Source organism: Dermacentor variabilis, chromosome 1, assembly GCF_050947875.1.
Source record: "Dermacentor variabilis isolate Ectoservices chromosome 1, ASM5094787v1, whole genome shotgun sequence".
Taxonomy (NCBI): Eukaryota; Metazoa; Arthropoda; class Arachnida; order Ixodida; family Ixodidae; genus Dermacentor; species Dermacentor variabilis.
Genome location: NC_134568.1, coordinates 69,873,688 through 69,889,790, shown reverse-complemented (window position 1 = coordinate 69,889,790; position 16,103 = coordinate 69,873,688). Strand labels below are relative to the sequence as shown.

General features: G+C 46.1%; 1 protein-coding gene across 2 annotated transcripts in view; it reads left to right on the top strand.

Annotated features, from left to right (window-relative positions):
• The window catches only part of LOC142579081 (uncharacterized), a 103,475-nt gene that overhangs the window by 25,445 nt on the left and 61,927 nt on the right, over positions 1 to 16,103 (top strand). For both annotated transcript variants that reach the window (XM_075688942.1, XM_075688950.1), the window contains exons 3-4: positions 4,984 to 5,235; positions 5,306 to 5,421. In XM_075688942.1, coding sequence (XP_075545057.1) covers positions 4,984 to 5,235; positions 5,306 to 5,421 — 368 coding nt within the window. The remainder of the gene's footprint in view (positions 1 to 4,983; positions 5,236 to 5,305; positions 5,422 to 16,103) is intronic.

Below are 16,103 nucleotides of genomic sequence, written 5' to 3'. Positions count from 1 at the left end.
GGAGGTCTTTTTTTTGTAGTAATTTTACACATTATAAGACGTTTTCTATATTCAAGAAGTCTTCGAGTGCAGCCTTCCACGTTGAATTTATCAAAGCGGTGCTCTTGTTTACATCGACATCTACAGCCACAGATCGTTGTTAGCATGAAATATTGTGAAAAGATGCATCGCTGATATGAAACAATCTCAAAGCGTAGCAAAGCATACATATCTGAGCATATGTATCGTGTTGTTCCACCCTGAGACGAGTCAATATGAGCGACTGAACCACTTAAACAAAGGAAATTGTGATCCAGATATTACAGGCTGTTTGTTTATTAGTGATTTTTGCTTTTCTGTAACTCCACCATACTTACAGTTTGTGTGTGCCATAAAGCATTATTATAGAAAACTGTGCTTGCATAAGTGTTCATTCATAGGCCATGTTGTTCTCTTGAGAAAACGCGGATGCCATCACTGACACTGTTGGTATAACTGAGTGAGACTGTTGTCTATGCTGCTGTATACCGAATGCACCATCTCTTGTTTCTCATTTGACATAGAGGTAAATAGTGAATATCTGGAATTGAGAAATTTGTCAGCATAATAACATGCACAGACCCACACATCTACGTGATGAATGCAATCAGCAGCTTACGGGTACAGTGACGTACAGATGGTGGGGGGGAGGGGAGGGGGCACAGCACTATGCTGCCGCTTGCCACTTATTGTGTAGCGCCATGCAAAGTGAAGTGTAGTTGATTTCAAATCGTTAAGGCCAGAACTGAATTATAAAAGCAGTTTCCTTCATCCTAACTGCTTACATTTCAGTTCAGGACCGACGGTAGCGGGCGCACAAACTTGACGGCGCCAGGCTTAACCTTTGCCGAACAGTATCAAGATTGGCTCAGACTTCCTGTATGCGGCTTGAGAGGATTGAAGCTTGTACGTTTTAAATGGGTAGGCATGTTTGACTCATTTTGGGCACAATTAATTATATATACAAGCAAAGACACTCTCACTATCGTGTTGTAGGTTCGACGGCAGATCGCACAGAGTTTGGTTGAATGATGGTCGGCACGCTGATCTTGTCGGGGCCGTCGACAAGAAAGCCCATCGCAGTACGACAACTCGTGCTCGTTGGTTACGTTTTATATGGTTGCATCGTTGTCGGCCTGTTATGATGGTTTCATTGATGCACTGTGCTGAATAGTCGGTCAATCGTTGGCGTGAGCGCCTTGGCGGTCTCGTATCGACTCAGTGTTACCGCGCCTTAAAAGAATATGTGAAATCAGGCATGCACTGCCGCCACCAGCAAGTGAGGGTCCACGCTGTAAGAAGACGTTGTCAGCAACGTGATGTTCTTAAGTGTCGCCCAAGCGTAATGCACGGGTTTATGTTAAATTTGCTAGCCATCAATGAGAGGCAACTACATGACTCACGGTGCAGTCCGGACCACTCGGACAAAGGGCTGGCCGCTTTCTGTTTTAAAGTGGAGTTGCAGTCTTACGCTAGGCACGTTTTCAGCACCGCATCGACGTCAAGCTGCTAGCGGAGTTTCAACACGGTGCATGGCATGGGTGTTCGCAGCAGCGCGCGTCCAAACACTTTTTTTTTTCTCGGGGGACTTTCTCGCATGTGGCCACACACACAACCCTTCCAAAACGTTTCGCGACTAATCCGCTAAAGCACGGTGCATGTGCCGTCGTGCCATGAAAAACGTGGATTGGCAGAGCATTGCACACATCTTGCAGAAGCGGCAGGTTTGGCTCTCATTGGCGGTAAACTGTCTTTTGTTCCTATTTCATATTTATTTTTCTTATTAATCCCTCATTGCACTTAAAAAACAATTAATTTGCCCTGTTCTTTTCTTGGTTTCATTGTCTGTAGACCTTTGAGCTGGGTTCTAAATTTTGAGAAGAGAGCAAAGTCAGCAGGAGCCAAATATGGTGAATAAAGTGAGTGTTTATAATAGAGACCGTGTTGTTTTCAATGAGAAACTTACATGTGAGGAGAGCTCTGTGACAAGATGCATTGTTATGCTGCATCCTTTTCTCACATGCAACAAATTGGGCCATTTTTGCCAAATGTCTTCCCTCAGATGCCTAAAACTCTGCAGTAAAACTTGCTGTGAATGGTGTGGTCATTTGGGAGCAATTCTCTATGCGCAATGCCACAAATGTTCAAGAAGACAGGCGAGCACTTTGTCAAGCTGCAGACTTGTCTTTTTCTATTATGAAAGTGATGGGCTCTTCCACTGTGAAGATTTCGTCTGTGTTATACTGATACACCTAAGTTTATATCCCCAGCAGTTAACCTCAACATTAAGGACAGGTCAGTCACAACATGCAGACGAAGTTCTTGGTAGATGTCAGCATGGTTTTATTTCTCCTCTTCAGTCAACAACCTGGAAACAAGCTTAACAGCAACATGGTTGGTACATGTTCAAATCGGACATTATGATTACTTCCACTGATCCATACGAGAAGAGGCACCAACAATGGCGGCAATGTTCTGGATTGTCCTTTGAGGGTCCTCCTGAACAAGTTGAATTGTTTTGACATTCTTGGTGGTTGAGCTTATAGAAGGTCTTCCTGATCTCTTTTTGGCTTCCAGTGACCTTCTTCCATTCCTGAATTGTGCATGCCACACGAAAGATCTCACGCGGCTCTTAGCAGTATTCCGTAAACTTGCTGAATCATATAAATATCTCTGTGGCAGATTTACCCGGTTTCATGCAATATACTCCACATCTGATATTGATCTTTATTCCAGTTTGCAGTCGACGATGAGATCAAAGATGTGGCAGACCGGACGATTTCCTTCGGCACTGTCACTTATCTGGGTTGGTGCTACCTCCAACTGTGCGTGCAGCCTTGTGCTTCCAACTGTTTGAATGTTACAGAACTAGTCTTGGAATTTTTTACCACTTCGTATATAATTTGACACCTTGCAGCTTCTAAATTTAATTTATTGGATACAGTTGCAGCTCTGCAGTCAGACAAGTAAGCAGCTAAATTTATTAGTTGCCTAGTCATGGTGTTGGTGACTCGGACAAACCCTAGCTCATTGTATCGTCAGTGCCCTCACCAAGCTAAAGATTTTTTTTATAGGTAAAGGCCAGTGCCATGCTTGGAAGAAAGGAAGTGTGTGTAGACAGTATCATGAGCAAGTGTAACTAATCAGAAGATGGTCTGTACAGCTTCTGAGAGGGCTGATGAGAATTAATAGAAGCTGAAGCCAAAATACAGTGTCCCAACACTAACAACAGAGTAATGATGGCAGAGTGGTGCTTCAGTGACCTTACCTACCCCTTCCCTATAACCTTTGCCAGAAAGAGAGTGGGGATGTGTGTGGGTGCCTGTATGTGTTTCTGCATAAGTGAGAGTCTGATGCAAGTTGTCTCCGGACCTGACCAGTGTTTTGGCAGAGTGCCTGAGAAGAAAAGGCCATCTGATGTTTTCTCCCCAACTCAAGGACCTTGTGAATAGGAAATCCTCAGAAGTGCAATCTGCACTCTGCTAATGTGCAATTCCTTTTTGTCCAATTTATGCTGTTGTACATAGGTGTAAATAAACAATCCTTTCATCTTCCTTCCCAAGCTCTCTATGGCTCTACATGGTTTCACAATGCATTGAAGACTACTGATTCCAATCATAACAGCACCAGTCACTTGTTGACATCACTTCACTCAGGCTTAATAGTTTGGATGAATTCTTGTGGATACGACGAGTCAGATTCATTCAGAATCATCTGGACTCATTGTTATCTGTAGTCGCATGGACTCAAGAACAATTGGAATAATATGTGGTTCAGGCTTTCTTAATCGCCGATTCACTGGAACTCTTTCAGACTCAGACTCACATCCATTTCAACTCACCTTGAATCACCAAGACTTGTCCCCATGTTCTCAGATGATCCTTGACTCTAAGCTCTTTCTCCACTTCACTGAGTTGAGTACAGTACCATCTCTCGACTGAGGAAGATGCTGGTCTTCTTAAACATTGCCATGAAGTTTTGATGAAGCACTGTGACCACTTCGTTGAGGGGTGGCACTGCCATCCACTTTCTTGAGCTTGAGAGTTAAGGGACCGTTCTAGAATACGGTGGTTAGACTGCACCTACATGGACTCGCCCTGATTCATTCAGACGTAACGCTTATTCAGACTTGCTTCAGACTTGGACTAAAACTCATGGGTGGCTCTGGGTCTAAGGGAGTCGACTCAGGAATGAGTTAGCTGATATATGATCATGGCTGCTGTGTCTTGTACAAGTTTGACAGCCAATTTTGATTTTCTCAATTACTAATTTGTCTTTTTCCCTTGCACCAGTTTAGCCTGAGTTAACCCTTTAATGCCTCTTGTAACACCTGCAATGTGCTGAACACTCATAATAAAATCATTGTACAGAACTCGACAATTAAAATGCAATAATTGGATCGCATGATGGCCGGTGCTTTTTGCGCCATCGGTGAGTGCTGGATGATTGCTGGGATGCCAATTACAGTCACAATGTATCACAAAAGCCCTCACTTTCATAGTATAACACAATGCATCAGCTCAGTGTCTCCAGTGCCCACTGGTAGTGCAAAAAGTGCCAGTTGATTATTGTGTTTGTATGGCTTAGCACTGTACATATCTTGGTCATTGATTGCATTTAGTGGCAGCTACGAAAGTAAACAACAAGGAAGGCCGTACCTCCTGCTTCACTTGTGTTTTCACCAGTGTCAGATAGTAAGATTAAGCAGAGAATGTGATGAGCACGTCAAATATTCGGGGCATTACAATGTTAATGTTCACTTTGGTGACCCAAAACACACACTTTTCGGACACACTTTGGTGGGACATGTGTGTCCTCGAATCAGCACAATGCCAAATTGTCCTCCTATTGCCCATTCACATAGGCAGCTCATTTTTATAGCTCAATCGCTGCCTCTGTGCTGATTGTGAGGAGCTGTGTGCAAGTTTTTCGGCTGGGGCTGAAAGCAATAGCTGCCATTTGCAGTGCCTTCTCCTGCCGAGTTGCGGACAGACTTGGGACCCTTGGCGCCACCCAGGCCTCCAGCTGCCGGCAGCTTCTCCGTACCCCCTGTAGCTGTCTGCCCTCCTGCACCAGCTAGGCTCAAGCCCCGGGCGTCAGCTGAGCCACAGGCCGTTAGCAACCACATAGCACCCATAACCACACACAGACTGGAATCGGTTGCTGTGCCCCTCAGTGAGCGTCTGGCTACCAGAACTTCGTCTGCCACTGGCTTTAGTGAGTGCTGTTAGGACATACCATGTTAGTTCCAGAGGTCAACATTGGTTGCTTTTCTTTTTTTCTGCAGATAATGGTGACATCATTGTGAATGCCCTACCAACTAACAGGCGTTGTGCATGGATCACCAAAGCAGAGTTCAAGCCCGAGCTGGTGCCAGAAGAGCTGATGGCCACTGGTCTTACGGTTAGTCTAGTTTCGCAGCTAAAAGAACGCTTTCATTGAAGTAAACAGTCTGGATATGCGCTTGTCTGTTGTTTGTTCAATTTTGTTTTGCAGTCCTTAAAACATAAAGAAGCCTTGTTGTTTTGAGCATCTTAAGGGAAATACTCTATCAAGCTGCACTGATAGATTACTTTTAAAGCAAAGCGTTTGTTGTCACTTCCTTCGACTCTTCCACTGCAGCTGCTGCTGTCACCGTCGTCGTCATTGCCTTGCATGCCACATTGGGAGGTGGTTCAGAGCATGTACAGCTGCTCTCAGAATATTTCGGAGCACGAAAAATGAGATTAAGTTAAATTTTCATGCGACTTCACCACAGAGTGTGAAATGTATGTCAGGAATGTAATGATTGTATGGAGGAGTATCAACTCTACCATCAGTTGAAGGACCTGTGCTTAGGCTGCTATGAAATTTAGATTTTACTTGGATTCCGTATTCCGAAAACTATTTAGGGCGGGGTATACACATGGCAGGAGTGGGGCAGGGAGAAAAGGCGACGCAAGAAACTCTTTTTGACCTTTCCATCACATTGCCGCAATGCACTCTTGGAGCTCCCTGGGCGTTGCCACAATATCCTCTCAACTACTGTAATTATCCATGACATCCCACCACGGTGTAAGAATAGGCTAGGTGGCTGAATGAAGGCCATCCAGGCAGAAAAAAGTTGTGCATGTATCGCGTCGCCCTCGGCAGATGGCGACACAGACACAAGGGCCTTGGTTTTGAACCAGAGAAGCAGGGCGAGAGTCATTACGGATGTGAAAAGAGTCAATAAAACATTCGAATTCGCTTCTTACGTTAAACTAAATCTAAACCTCCGTGCGAAAACTAGTTTTACGTCTACTGTAACCTGTATAAGCTCTCAGTTAAATTGTAATGCGCTGCAAAACAACTTTCCAATGTGACTATTCGAAGGCCGCATTTTTTAATAACCGAAGTTGAATGTTCTGGTAGAGGTGGTTGTGATGTTAGTGTACAGGATGGACTAGCCTTGGTTTGTCGGCATTTGCTCCGCGTGAGTCAATCATATGGACGACTGTCATCTAAAAACCAGGGACGCAAAAGCAGTAAAGTTTTGTGCAGGTTGGCATTTATTTGACATGTACAGAGAGCATGCCATAAGCTGGATTATTTGTACAAGCATTAATGTTCCATAAACAAACTGGACACTGGCACACATTTCGCGCACACAGGTAAGTTCATGATGCCCATCATTTAATTCAGCAAATTAAACGTAGAGTTTTCACCTACTGAAGCTTCGACAGCTTTCGCAGCTCCTGCGACTTATTTTTTGCCTCAGATTTCTGTTGTTTGCAGAACTGCCTCATTCTCATGGCTACATAACTGTGTAGCACACCAGCCATAACTTCTTCTTTATGATCGGCACAGGAGAACTGAAACTTGTACTTATCAAGCATGTTGTCCAATATTAATTCATAGGCATTTGTGAAAGCCGCATGCTTGTGGAATTCCACCTTCGTTGCATGCAGCAACTGAAAAAGACTTCGCTTTGGGTCAAAAGGCCTCCCCTGGTTTTACACAGAACAAGGCTGCTTTCCGGCTGATGATGAAGTGCGCTTTCTTCCAATAACACTTCATGGCATTTCACACCCGTTGTGCTTTTCAAGTATGTACTTGCGGCATATAAAACCAGATAAATAATAAATTATGCAATCTGCAGCTGCCGGTGCTTCATGCAAGTTGTTGAACGCATGGTCAACTTCCTCTTCAGCAGCAACTAGGCCATCTAGCTTCTCTTTGAGTTGCTTAAGGTGTCTTTCTGACTTGACACTGTCGTCAAAAGCAAGTTTCAAATCTTTGAGCGTTAGTACAGGTGCACCTTGCCGAGATTCATATTCAACTTGACAGTTTTCGAATTTAGGAGGTTTAATCAAACTGTAAACTGATAACATGTTGTAAAACTGCAGAAATGTGGGCATAGATGGGTGGTCATTTTGGCCACCAGCCTGTCGGATAATCCCAAAGAAGCGTTCCAACACGTCTTGGTTAAGTTTTCCTGTTAAAACATATTTGAAACCGCACTCCTTTAGCAGGTATCTTGGTAGTTCCAGTGCGGACAAAATAGTCACATGAAGGCACTCAGCGGTTTGCTTGGTTAGGAAACTTGCTCTTGAGATTTTTCCTGATACGACACCTTGTTCCCATTTATTTAACCAATGCAACGACGAGGCCAGGACCCTCAAATCTCTGCTGCCAACAGTGATGCTTTCCTTTGGATGGTTTCGGTTGAGAGCATCAAAAAGATCATTAAGCCTTAGTGTGAATTCTACTGTTGCCTTGACATTTTCGAGCCCTTTTGTGCCTCTCTTCGAGTAGAATTCCAAGCCTTTCGCTACACTCAAGCTGAACAACTGAGTGACCAGCTTCACCCGCATTTTTTCGGTCGTTGAAGGGTTGATGTGGGACAGAGTTAATTTGGGGCAAACACGCAAATTTCGCGGCTGTTTAGAATCCTCCATAGACAGCCTGTCAAAATGTGCCCAGTGAACGCATTCGCCATTTACGCACAACACTTTCTGTGAAAGTAAACGGTTCCAAACGCATTTCATAAGATAGGGTGTGTCAGAAAACGCACATACATCGCATTTTTCATCATTTGGATGGATGAAGTAGTTCCGGGTACGTTGCAATGCTCCAGTGATGCCGAACTCCTTCCACATCACATGGTTCATACTTGCGCCATCACAGACGACCGCGTCAACTAAGGCTCGCGGGAGCCTTAGTCTTCAAGCAAGAATAATGCTTTTAAGACGAGCTGAGCAAGTACAGCTCCCTTTGTGAGGCCCTTGCTTGCAAACACTGCTATTGGCTGAGAGTACTTGTCACCAAAAGACTGAAAGGTAAATACAAGCCCATGGTCAGCAAGGTCATCGGGGGCCTCTGAAGAATCTCTATAATCAGTGAAGCCACTGTATGTCATCGTCTTCAAATGAACTCGAATTTCCTTTCGGACGCGCATTTTATCGAAAACATGTATTCCGTGGCATTGAAAATCGTCTTTAGTGGCCATCTTCTTCTTAAAGGCTGTGAAAAACCTCTTGTCAAAGCCACACCTGACTCTTATCATGCTCAGGTACTTGTGCACTGTCGTAACGCAAGGAAGGGGGAGCACCTCATTACCTCGCAGGAACGAGTATGCAGATGGGCTGCGTATCTGCAATAGCAAGCACATCAGAAGCCAATCCTCTGTGTACCGTCTACTTTTTTTGTTCGTCAATCTCGCTGCTGCTACGCACTCCTTTATCCCGGTCAACTGAGCACTAGGGAGATCTATTGTGCGTAGTTTCTCGCCCAGTTCTTCTGACATTTTTTGCATGTGGATAAGAGCTTCTGCAAGCTCCACCGCCATTTTTTTAAAGCGGTTGAGCAAACAATTTTTCGACCTTTTCAGAGCATAATTTGCCCAACGCAGGGCTGCAACTTTGTCCTTGCTCTGGTATAAAGTCAACGTACGCGTACCCGAAGGCCTAAGCCTGCTCATTCTTTCTTCTATTCTTTTCTGGTGCATTCGCAGGACGTTTGAAAGGCCAGAACATTTGTGACATACTAATAAGTTCGAGTCACTAGGGTTGAGAACAATAGAGCATCTCTTGTGCTGCCATCTCTGGTTGTTGTCAAGATATGCACATTTTGTTTCAGCGTGCGAGTACTCCAGAGTGCTCGGTCCACCATTGCACAGTTTTGTCTTATCAACATGCTCTAAGAAAGCCTTAATGTCATCCATAGTTGTTAAAGTACCTTCATACTGCACATCTGCCATTGAAACTGACCTGCCCATCACGGTTATGTTTGCCAGCATATCTTCATGAATTTCAACAATTTTAGTGGTTACCAAGGAAGATGCGGGGCTCACTGGTGATAGGCATGCATCTGACAGTAAACGGCTTGCAGGTTTTTTGGTGTGCTCCAGCTGGGAGAAGATGACGCTTTTTACTTCTCCAAAGTCGAGCAGGTGGTATCCCTATGAGTTTGACTTAAGAAACGATCGTGGTAAATCGCCGAACAAGCTTGCGAACGGAGCGTATGCAGATTACAGGGATGAGCTAGGACCAGCAGATTGAGGCATTTTATCACATGTTTGCTCTTCAAACGCATCCATGTCGTGCTCTGGTGCACTCGGCAACGCTTGAAACGAGCTTCCATTAATGCCACCACTGTCATTGCTACACGAGGCTTCTTCCTAGTTACAATCTTTTGATGCAGCGCATCCTCTTTTCGACTGCGATCACGGTTGTCTTTCCACCGGGCGCTTCCTTGTTTTCACTGTTTTCGATAGGTAAGCCAGGCAGTCGGGAAATCTTGTGGGAACAGCATCGCTCGCCAGTGATGCCCTTTTGCGGAGCACTCACCAAGACGTGTCCTTTGTAGTATGCTGTCCAGGTCTTGCTGTCCAGGTCTTGGACACAAGATGAGGCTCGAAGTGCTTTTCGCAGACGTGATCATTCGGCTGAAGGACTCTATCCTTCCTTGGGATAGCTTGATGCCAAAGGTTCAAGCGTTCTTTCGGTGGGGAAAAGAGAGACAATTTCTCGGTACAGCCTTTGTAACCTGTTCTGCAGCGGGGAACAAAACATTTCCTGCCCATCACACTCACATGTGCATGCCTGACACCAGAAAAAGAAATGTTGAGCCACATTGAGATAGGAGTGAGCGGCGCTAGCATAGCCAACGTAAGCCCGTGATATCGTCACGCCATCTGTCGGAGAGCAACCAAAACATGCACCAGTGTTGGGACACTACCTCTCCATGTTTAGCGGCCGCCGTTCGCACACCTAGCCTATTCTTACACCATGCCCCCCACAAAAGTGCAGAAACTGCAGTGCTTACTTTTGTACTAACATGCAACAGTCTGGAGGGGAGGTAGAGAGGAGGTAGTATAGGCAGAACCAATGCAGTCACTAAATGAGTGAGTAACAGCCTTGCCACTCTTCGCTCACAGTTCACATACATGAAGGGGTGAGAGGGAGAGGGAAAAGGCGACATAAGAAGGCAAGGAAAGGCTATTACTACACATGGCAGCAGTTGCGGACAAACTGGATAAATTTAAATTCAAGGTATGCTGCAGTATGTTTCTACTACAAAGCAGGCATTAAAGGACTACAGCGTCTATACACTATAGAAGCGGCTGCCCTTTAAATCAACACTTCTGTACCCACCATGTTAGTTTTGTGGCAGTGGTATTGCTCGAGGTCACGGGTTCAATTCCGACTGAGGCAGTTGCATTTTGACGGGGGTGAAAGGCAAAAATGCTTGTGTACTCAGATTTAGGTGCACATTAGAGAATCCCAGGTTGTCAATATTAAAATGATGTCTTCCACTGCCGCGTGACTCATAATCAGATTGTAGACTTGGTATGTAAAGCTCCATAATTTAATTACAGTTTAACACTTGCCACGATGCGTTGCACCGTATGAGGCAATGACAGTGTTAACCTTCTCACAGGCTATGAACAATGGCACAGGCACTGAGTTTTCACTCTACTGGGGGAGGCTAGGGCCCAATTTTCACCCTCTCTATTTTCATTGAACCCCCCCCTCCCCTCCGCATGCTCCTTGGCAAGAGATATATACAGGCGGAGAGGCAATATATGTAAACATCAGTGTTTTGTTTCTAAAGTTGAACGAATGTGCTAAAAAGAATGACCATATGGCTTTTAAAATACTAAATAAATTAATGAAAAAGGAAACTGAAAAATACATAAGCTGTTGTTAGACTTTCATAATGCTCTTAGTCAAAGTGAGAGAAAACATTCGACAGCACAAGCATTTTTTCAACAAGCTAACAATTCAAATATTACAAACTCATTACAAACCCTTAATTTGTAAGAACCACTGGACAATACAAACATTTCCACAACAAGCTAACAATTCAAAAATTAAAAAGAAATTTTAAGCTCTTCGTGTCTAAGAAACACTGGGCAGTACAAGCATTTCCACCATAAGCTAACAATATAAAATCTAAAGACAGATCATGATTTCTTCACCTTTCAAAAAGGTAAATGAACTACCAAACTCGATACAAAACAAAAAGACAAGAACAGTATTCAAAGGGCAGAGGTTGTAATAATGAAGCGGCAAAATGCAGATTTTATGGGAGGGGATAAATTAAGGTCAGGGGCTCTGACAGTTTGAATGAAGCTAGCACATGATACTGTGATGAAGTTCACTGTCCTTTTATACAAAGGCTATCGCACAATCGAGAAAGTGTTTCTACACACAGTTGATCTCTGAATAAACTCATCCGCAATGTTACTGAGATTTATTTCGTGGGTGAGCTCTTTGTGCCCATGAGGAACTGATATGTGATTCAACCGTGCTTGTACCATTGTTGACCTCGGGTATATTTTGACGCGACGGAGGCATGAAAACGATCTCTCAGGTGTGCATGACGTGAGTGGGATATTCAAAGCAGTTTTGACAAGCTTAGCCACCTTGAGCAGAAGGTCTGGCAGCTGCTCACAGTTATCACCCGAAAGCATCTCTACAACATCCTGAAACATATTAAAGGGTGTGTTGTGCTGCCTTGCTATATCTATGAGCATACTGCAGTGAACGTTACGTTGTTCAGGCTCAAGATTTTGCCCGCAGAACTTCAACAGGTATGTGCTGTCACCTTTCCCAGTCAAAAACTGCTCAATCAATGTCGTGCTGCCACATTTCTGGTGGATACCTGTCATCCAGTGAGAAATACTGCTTCTAATACCTCGTAGAACCAATGGTGGTACATGTCCTTGGCCAAAGGAAATACTTGAAGTACAGATCCGTCGTCATACCGTCGTGGAGTCTGCCTTGGCGCAGGAGCTTCTTTCTCTTTAACATTCAGTACCAATTCACGCACCTCTATGTTGTCTCGTTCCAAAATCAGCAAAATGCTTCCATCCTAAGTCCGCTAAGACTCTCCGTGATGGCCTTGACCATTTTTTCTGCTTGATCAAATCTCACTATTGCTTTCTACAAAACAGTACTTACTGTTTCTAATCGCGAAAACACAAGTGTCAGGAGCTTGAGGGTGAAGTATGTGTCAAATTTTGGCAGCGCTTTCAAAAATCTACTCGCTTTGGCTCTGGCATCATTTCGTTCTTCTGATGCTAGGCCATGAAGAAACTAGATCAGGTGGCTATAGTTATGAACAATCTACTTTAGAGAAGTGGCCCTTAGCATCCACTTCATGGGACAAAACATCCGCAAGTTTACACTCTCATCTTCTTTCTGAAATGCCTGGAACATATCTAGGCGCTTTGGGGAGCACGTAACAAAGTTTATCATTTCTGATATCCTGCCCACTAAATCGCAAGACATTTCCACTTTGACTCATGTCCTGCAGCACCAGTTACGTATATATTATTACGATATTATCGGTAGATACCCGAGAGATGAGCTGGCCGCGAGAACGACGACAAAGTGGGTCTGTGCCCTTGGCGCGAGTGAATGTCAGCCTGGCGCTCTGGCTCCAGTCCAGTGTAAATAGCCTGTAAATAGCCTCTTTCGTCTATGTCTTTCTACACGTAACATTCTGGTGGAGGTCAGCGGTCCCCGTCCTCGCCACGGAACTCCGGAGTGATCGGTACATCGAGCTTGTCACCATGCCTCCCGGTGACGAGCCCGCCTCTGCAACGGCTTCGGCTGGTTCGACTGCTCCAATCGTCATGGTTGCCCAACATCGCGACCCTGGTGTGTTCTCTAGCCTGGAGGGACTGGACGTTGACGAATGGATCAAGCTATATGAACATGCCAGCGCTAATAACAGGTGGGGCCCAACAATTATGCTCGCCAATGTCATCTTTTATCTTGGCGGCACCCCACGTGTGTGGTACCAGACGCATGACGACGAGATAAGCAGTTGGGACACTTTCAAAGAAAAGCTACGGGAACTGTTCGGCGACCCCATTGGCCGCAAGGTTGCCGCGAGAAAGGCTCTTGCGTCTCATTTTCAGACATCTACAGAGCCGTACGTTTCATACATCTTCGACGTCTTGGCTCTATGTCGCAAAGCTGACGATGCTATGTCTGAATCAGATGAAGTGTCCCATGTTCTAAAAGGCATCGCCGACGACGCTTTCAATTTGCTTGTTTTCGGCAATGTCTCGACAATCGACGCCATCATTAAAGAATGCCGTCGCCTTGAACAAGCCAAGAGCCACAGTATCACACACCACATCACGCGGCTACCCAACACCGCTGCTACGTCGACCTGTGAGGGTCGACCGCGTCAGGCCACCACCTGTGACGACGTCACCCGTATTGTTCACCGCGAGCTCGAGGCCGCCTGTTCGCCAACTTTCTCCACGACGCTTCCCGATCCGCCAGCAACCACGATTGCCATGATTCAGGCCGTAGTCAGGCAGGAATTTGAGAACATGGGTCTGAACTCCGTGTGTTCAACATCTACACCTAGCGTTCCGCAGTTCTCTACCGGCCCTCCTCGTCCCCGACAGTCCTTTTCTACCACATCTCGCCGCAACCCGTCCGAATGGCATACCCCTGATGACAGACCAATCTGCTTCCACTGCTGTCGCATCAGCCACGTCGCTCGTCACTGCCGCAACCAATGGCCACCGCCTCCTCGGACATACGCCGCCACTTATTCCCGCACCTTTGGACCTTCTGTTCCCTATGCCACCCGCCATGAACCCACTGCCGCTGATGCCCCTGCTCCGAACCTCCGCTACAGCCGCTCGCCATCACCTCGACGCCGTCAGTCTCGTTCGCCCCGACCCCGCCGCTTCTCTTCGCCGCCTATCGCCTCCCGGGCCCAGCCAGAAAACTAGGCACTGCAGCTTCTGGAGGTGAAGCTGCGTTGTCAACACTGCCCTCAAATCCTCTGCTCAAGTTAAACACGAACCAAAACCTTCTTGACGTTGACGTTGATGGCTATCCTGTCACGGCACTCATCGATACAGGGGCACATCTTTCATTTATGAGTGCTGCCTTCCGACGACGACTGAAAAAGCTCCTCACACCAGCGTCGGCACGCATCGTCCACGTTGCGGATGGCGGTACTGTGCCTATCATCGGCATGTGTACGGCACGTGTTAGCATCGCCGGCCGCCACACTCCTGTCCTCTGTACCGTGATTGCTCATTGCCCCCACGACCTCATTCTCGGCCTCGATTTTCTCTCCGCGCATTCTGCTCTTATTGACTGCTCTGCCAGTACCCTTCGCCCTGAGTTGCCGATTCTCGCAGAACCTTCTGACGCACCCCAGTGCCGCCTACGCCCCACCGGCTTTATTCGCCTGCCGCCAAAATCAATAGCCTATATTGAACTCTTGTCTTCCCCACCAGTCCCTGATGGCGAGTACCTCGTCACTCCTCTGCCCGACATTCCACTACAGTATGACGTTACCGTGCCTCACAGTATGCTTACTATTACTGCGAATCGCACTCGCATACCTATCTTTAACTTTGGATTGGCAAAGCAAATTCTACCACAAGGTATTTGACTTGCCAACGTTGATTGTCTCGGTGACCATCACGTGGCAGCGTTATCAACCGATGCTTCTTGCGAGCTTAGTAGGCCCATCGTGCCAGCCTCGGCCGCCGATCCCAAGATACAGAAAATGGTTGCGACGGACCTGTCTTCTGCGCAGGCTGAAGACCTTTACCAAGTATTATCGTCCTACAGAGGTATTTTCGACTTCGATCGCCCTTTAAGCCAGACGCTCGTGGTCAAGCATCGGATTCTTACTGGCAATGCTACTCCTATTCACCGACGACCGTATCGAGTTTCTGCGTCGGAACGGCGAGTAATTCAAATCGAAGTCAACAAAATGCTAGACAAGAACATCATTGAGCCTTCTTCGAGTCCCTGGGCATCACCTGTAGTGTTGGTTAAGAAGAAGGATGGCACGTGGCGCTTCTGTGTAGACTACCGCCATCTGAACAGCATTACTAAGAAGGACGTCTACCCGCTCCCACGTATAGACGACGCCCTTGACTGCCTCCACGGTTCCGGCTATTTCTCTTCTATCGATCTTCGTTCTGGATACTGGCAGATTGCTGTTGACGATATGGACAGAGAAAAAACCGCGTTCATCACACCTGATGGTCTATACCAATTTAAGGTAATGCCGTTTGGATTATTCAACGCCCCTACCACCTTTGAGCGTGTGATGGACTCCTTGCTCCGTGGTTTCAAATGGTCCACTTGTCTCTGCTACCTCGACGACGTCATCGTCTTCTCGCCCACATTTGACACTCACCTTGAGCGTCTAACAGCTATACTTGATGTATTTCAAAAGGCAAAGCTGCAACTTAACTTGTCGAAATGTCGTTTCGGCCACCGCCAAATTACTGTTCTGGGCCACCTCGTTAATGCTTCCGAAGTACAGCCTGATCCCGACAAAACTCGCGCTGTCCGACACTTTCAGGTTCCGAAGACAGCCGCAGACGTTCGAAGTTTTGTCGGGCTATGCTCGTACTTTCGTCGTTTTGTTCAAGATTTTGCGGTAATTGCTAGACCCCTCACTAATCTTTTGAAGAAAGGTGTACAATTCTCGTGGGGTACTGCAGAAGCCGCCACCTTCTTGTCTCGTTACTCTTCTCTCCTCACCACCCATTCTCGCCCACTTCGACCCTGATGCCCCTACAGAATTGCATACAGATTCCAGCGGTCATGGCGTAGGTG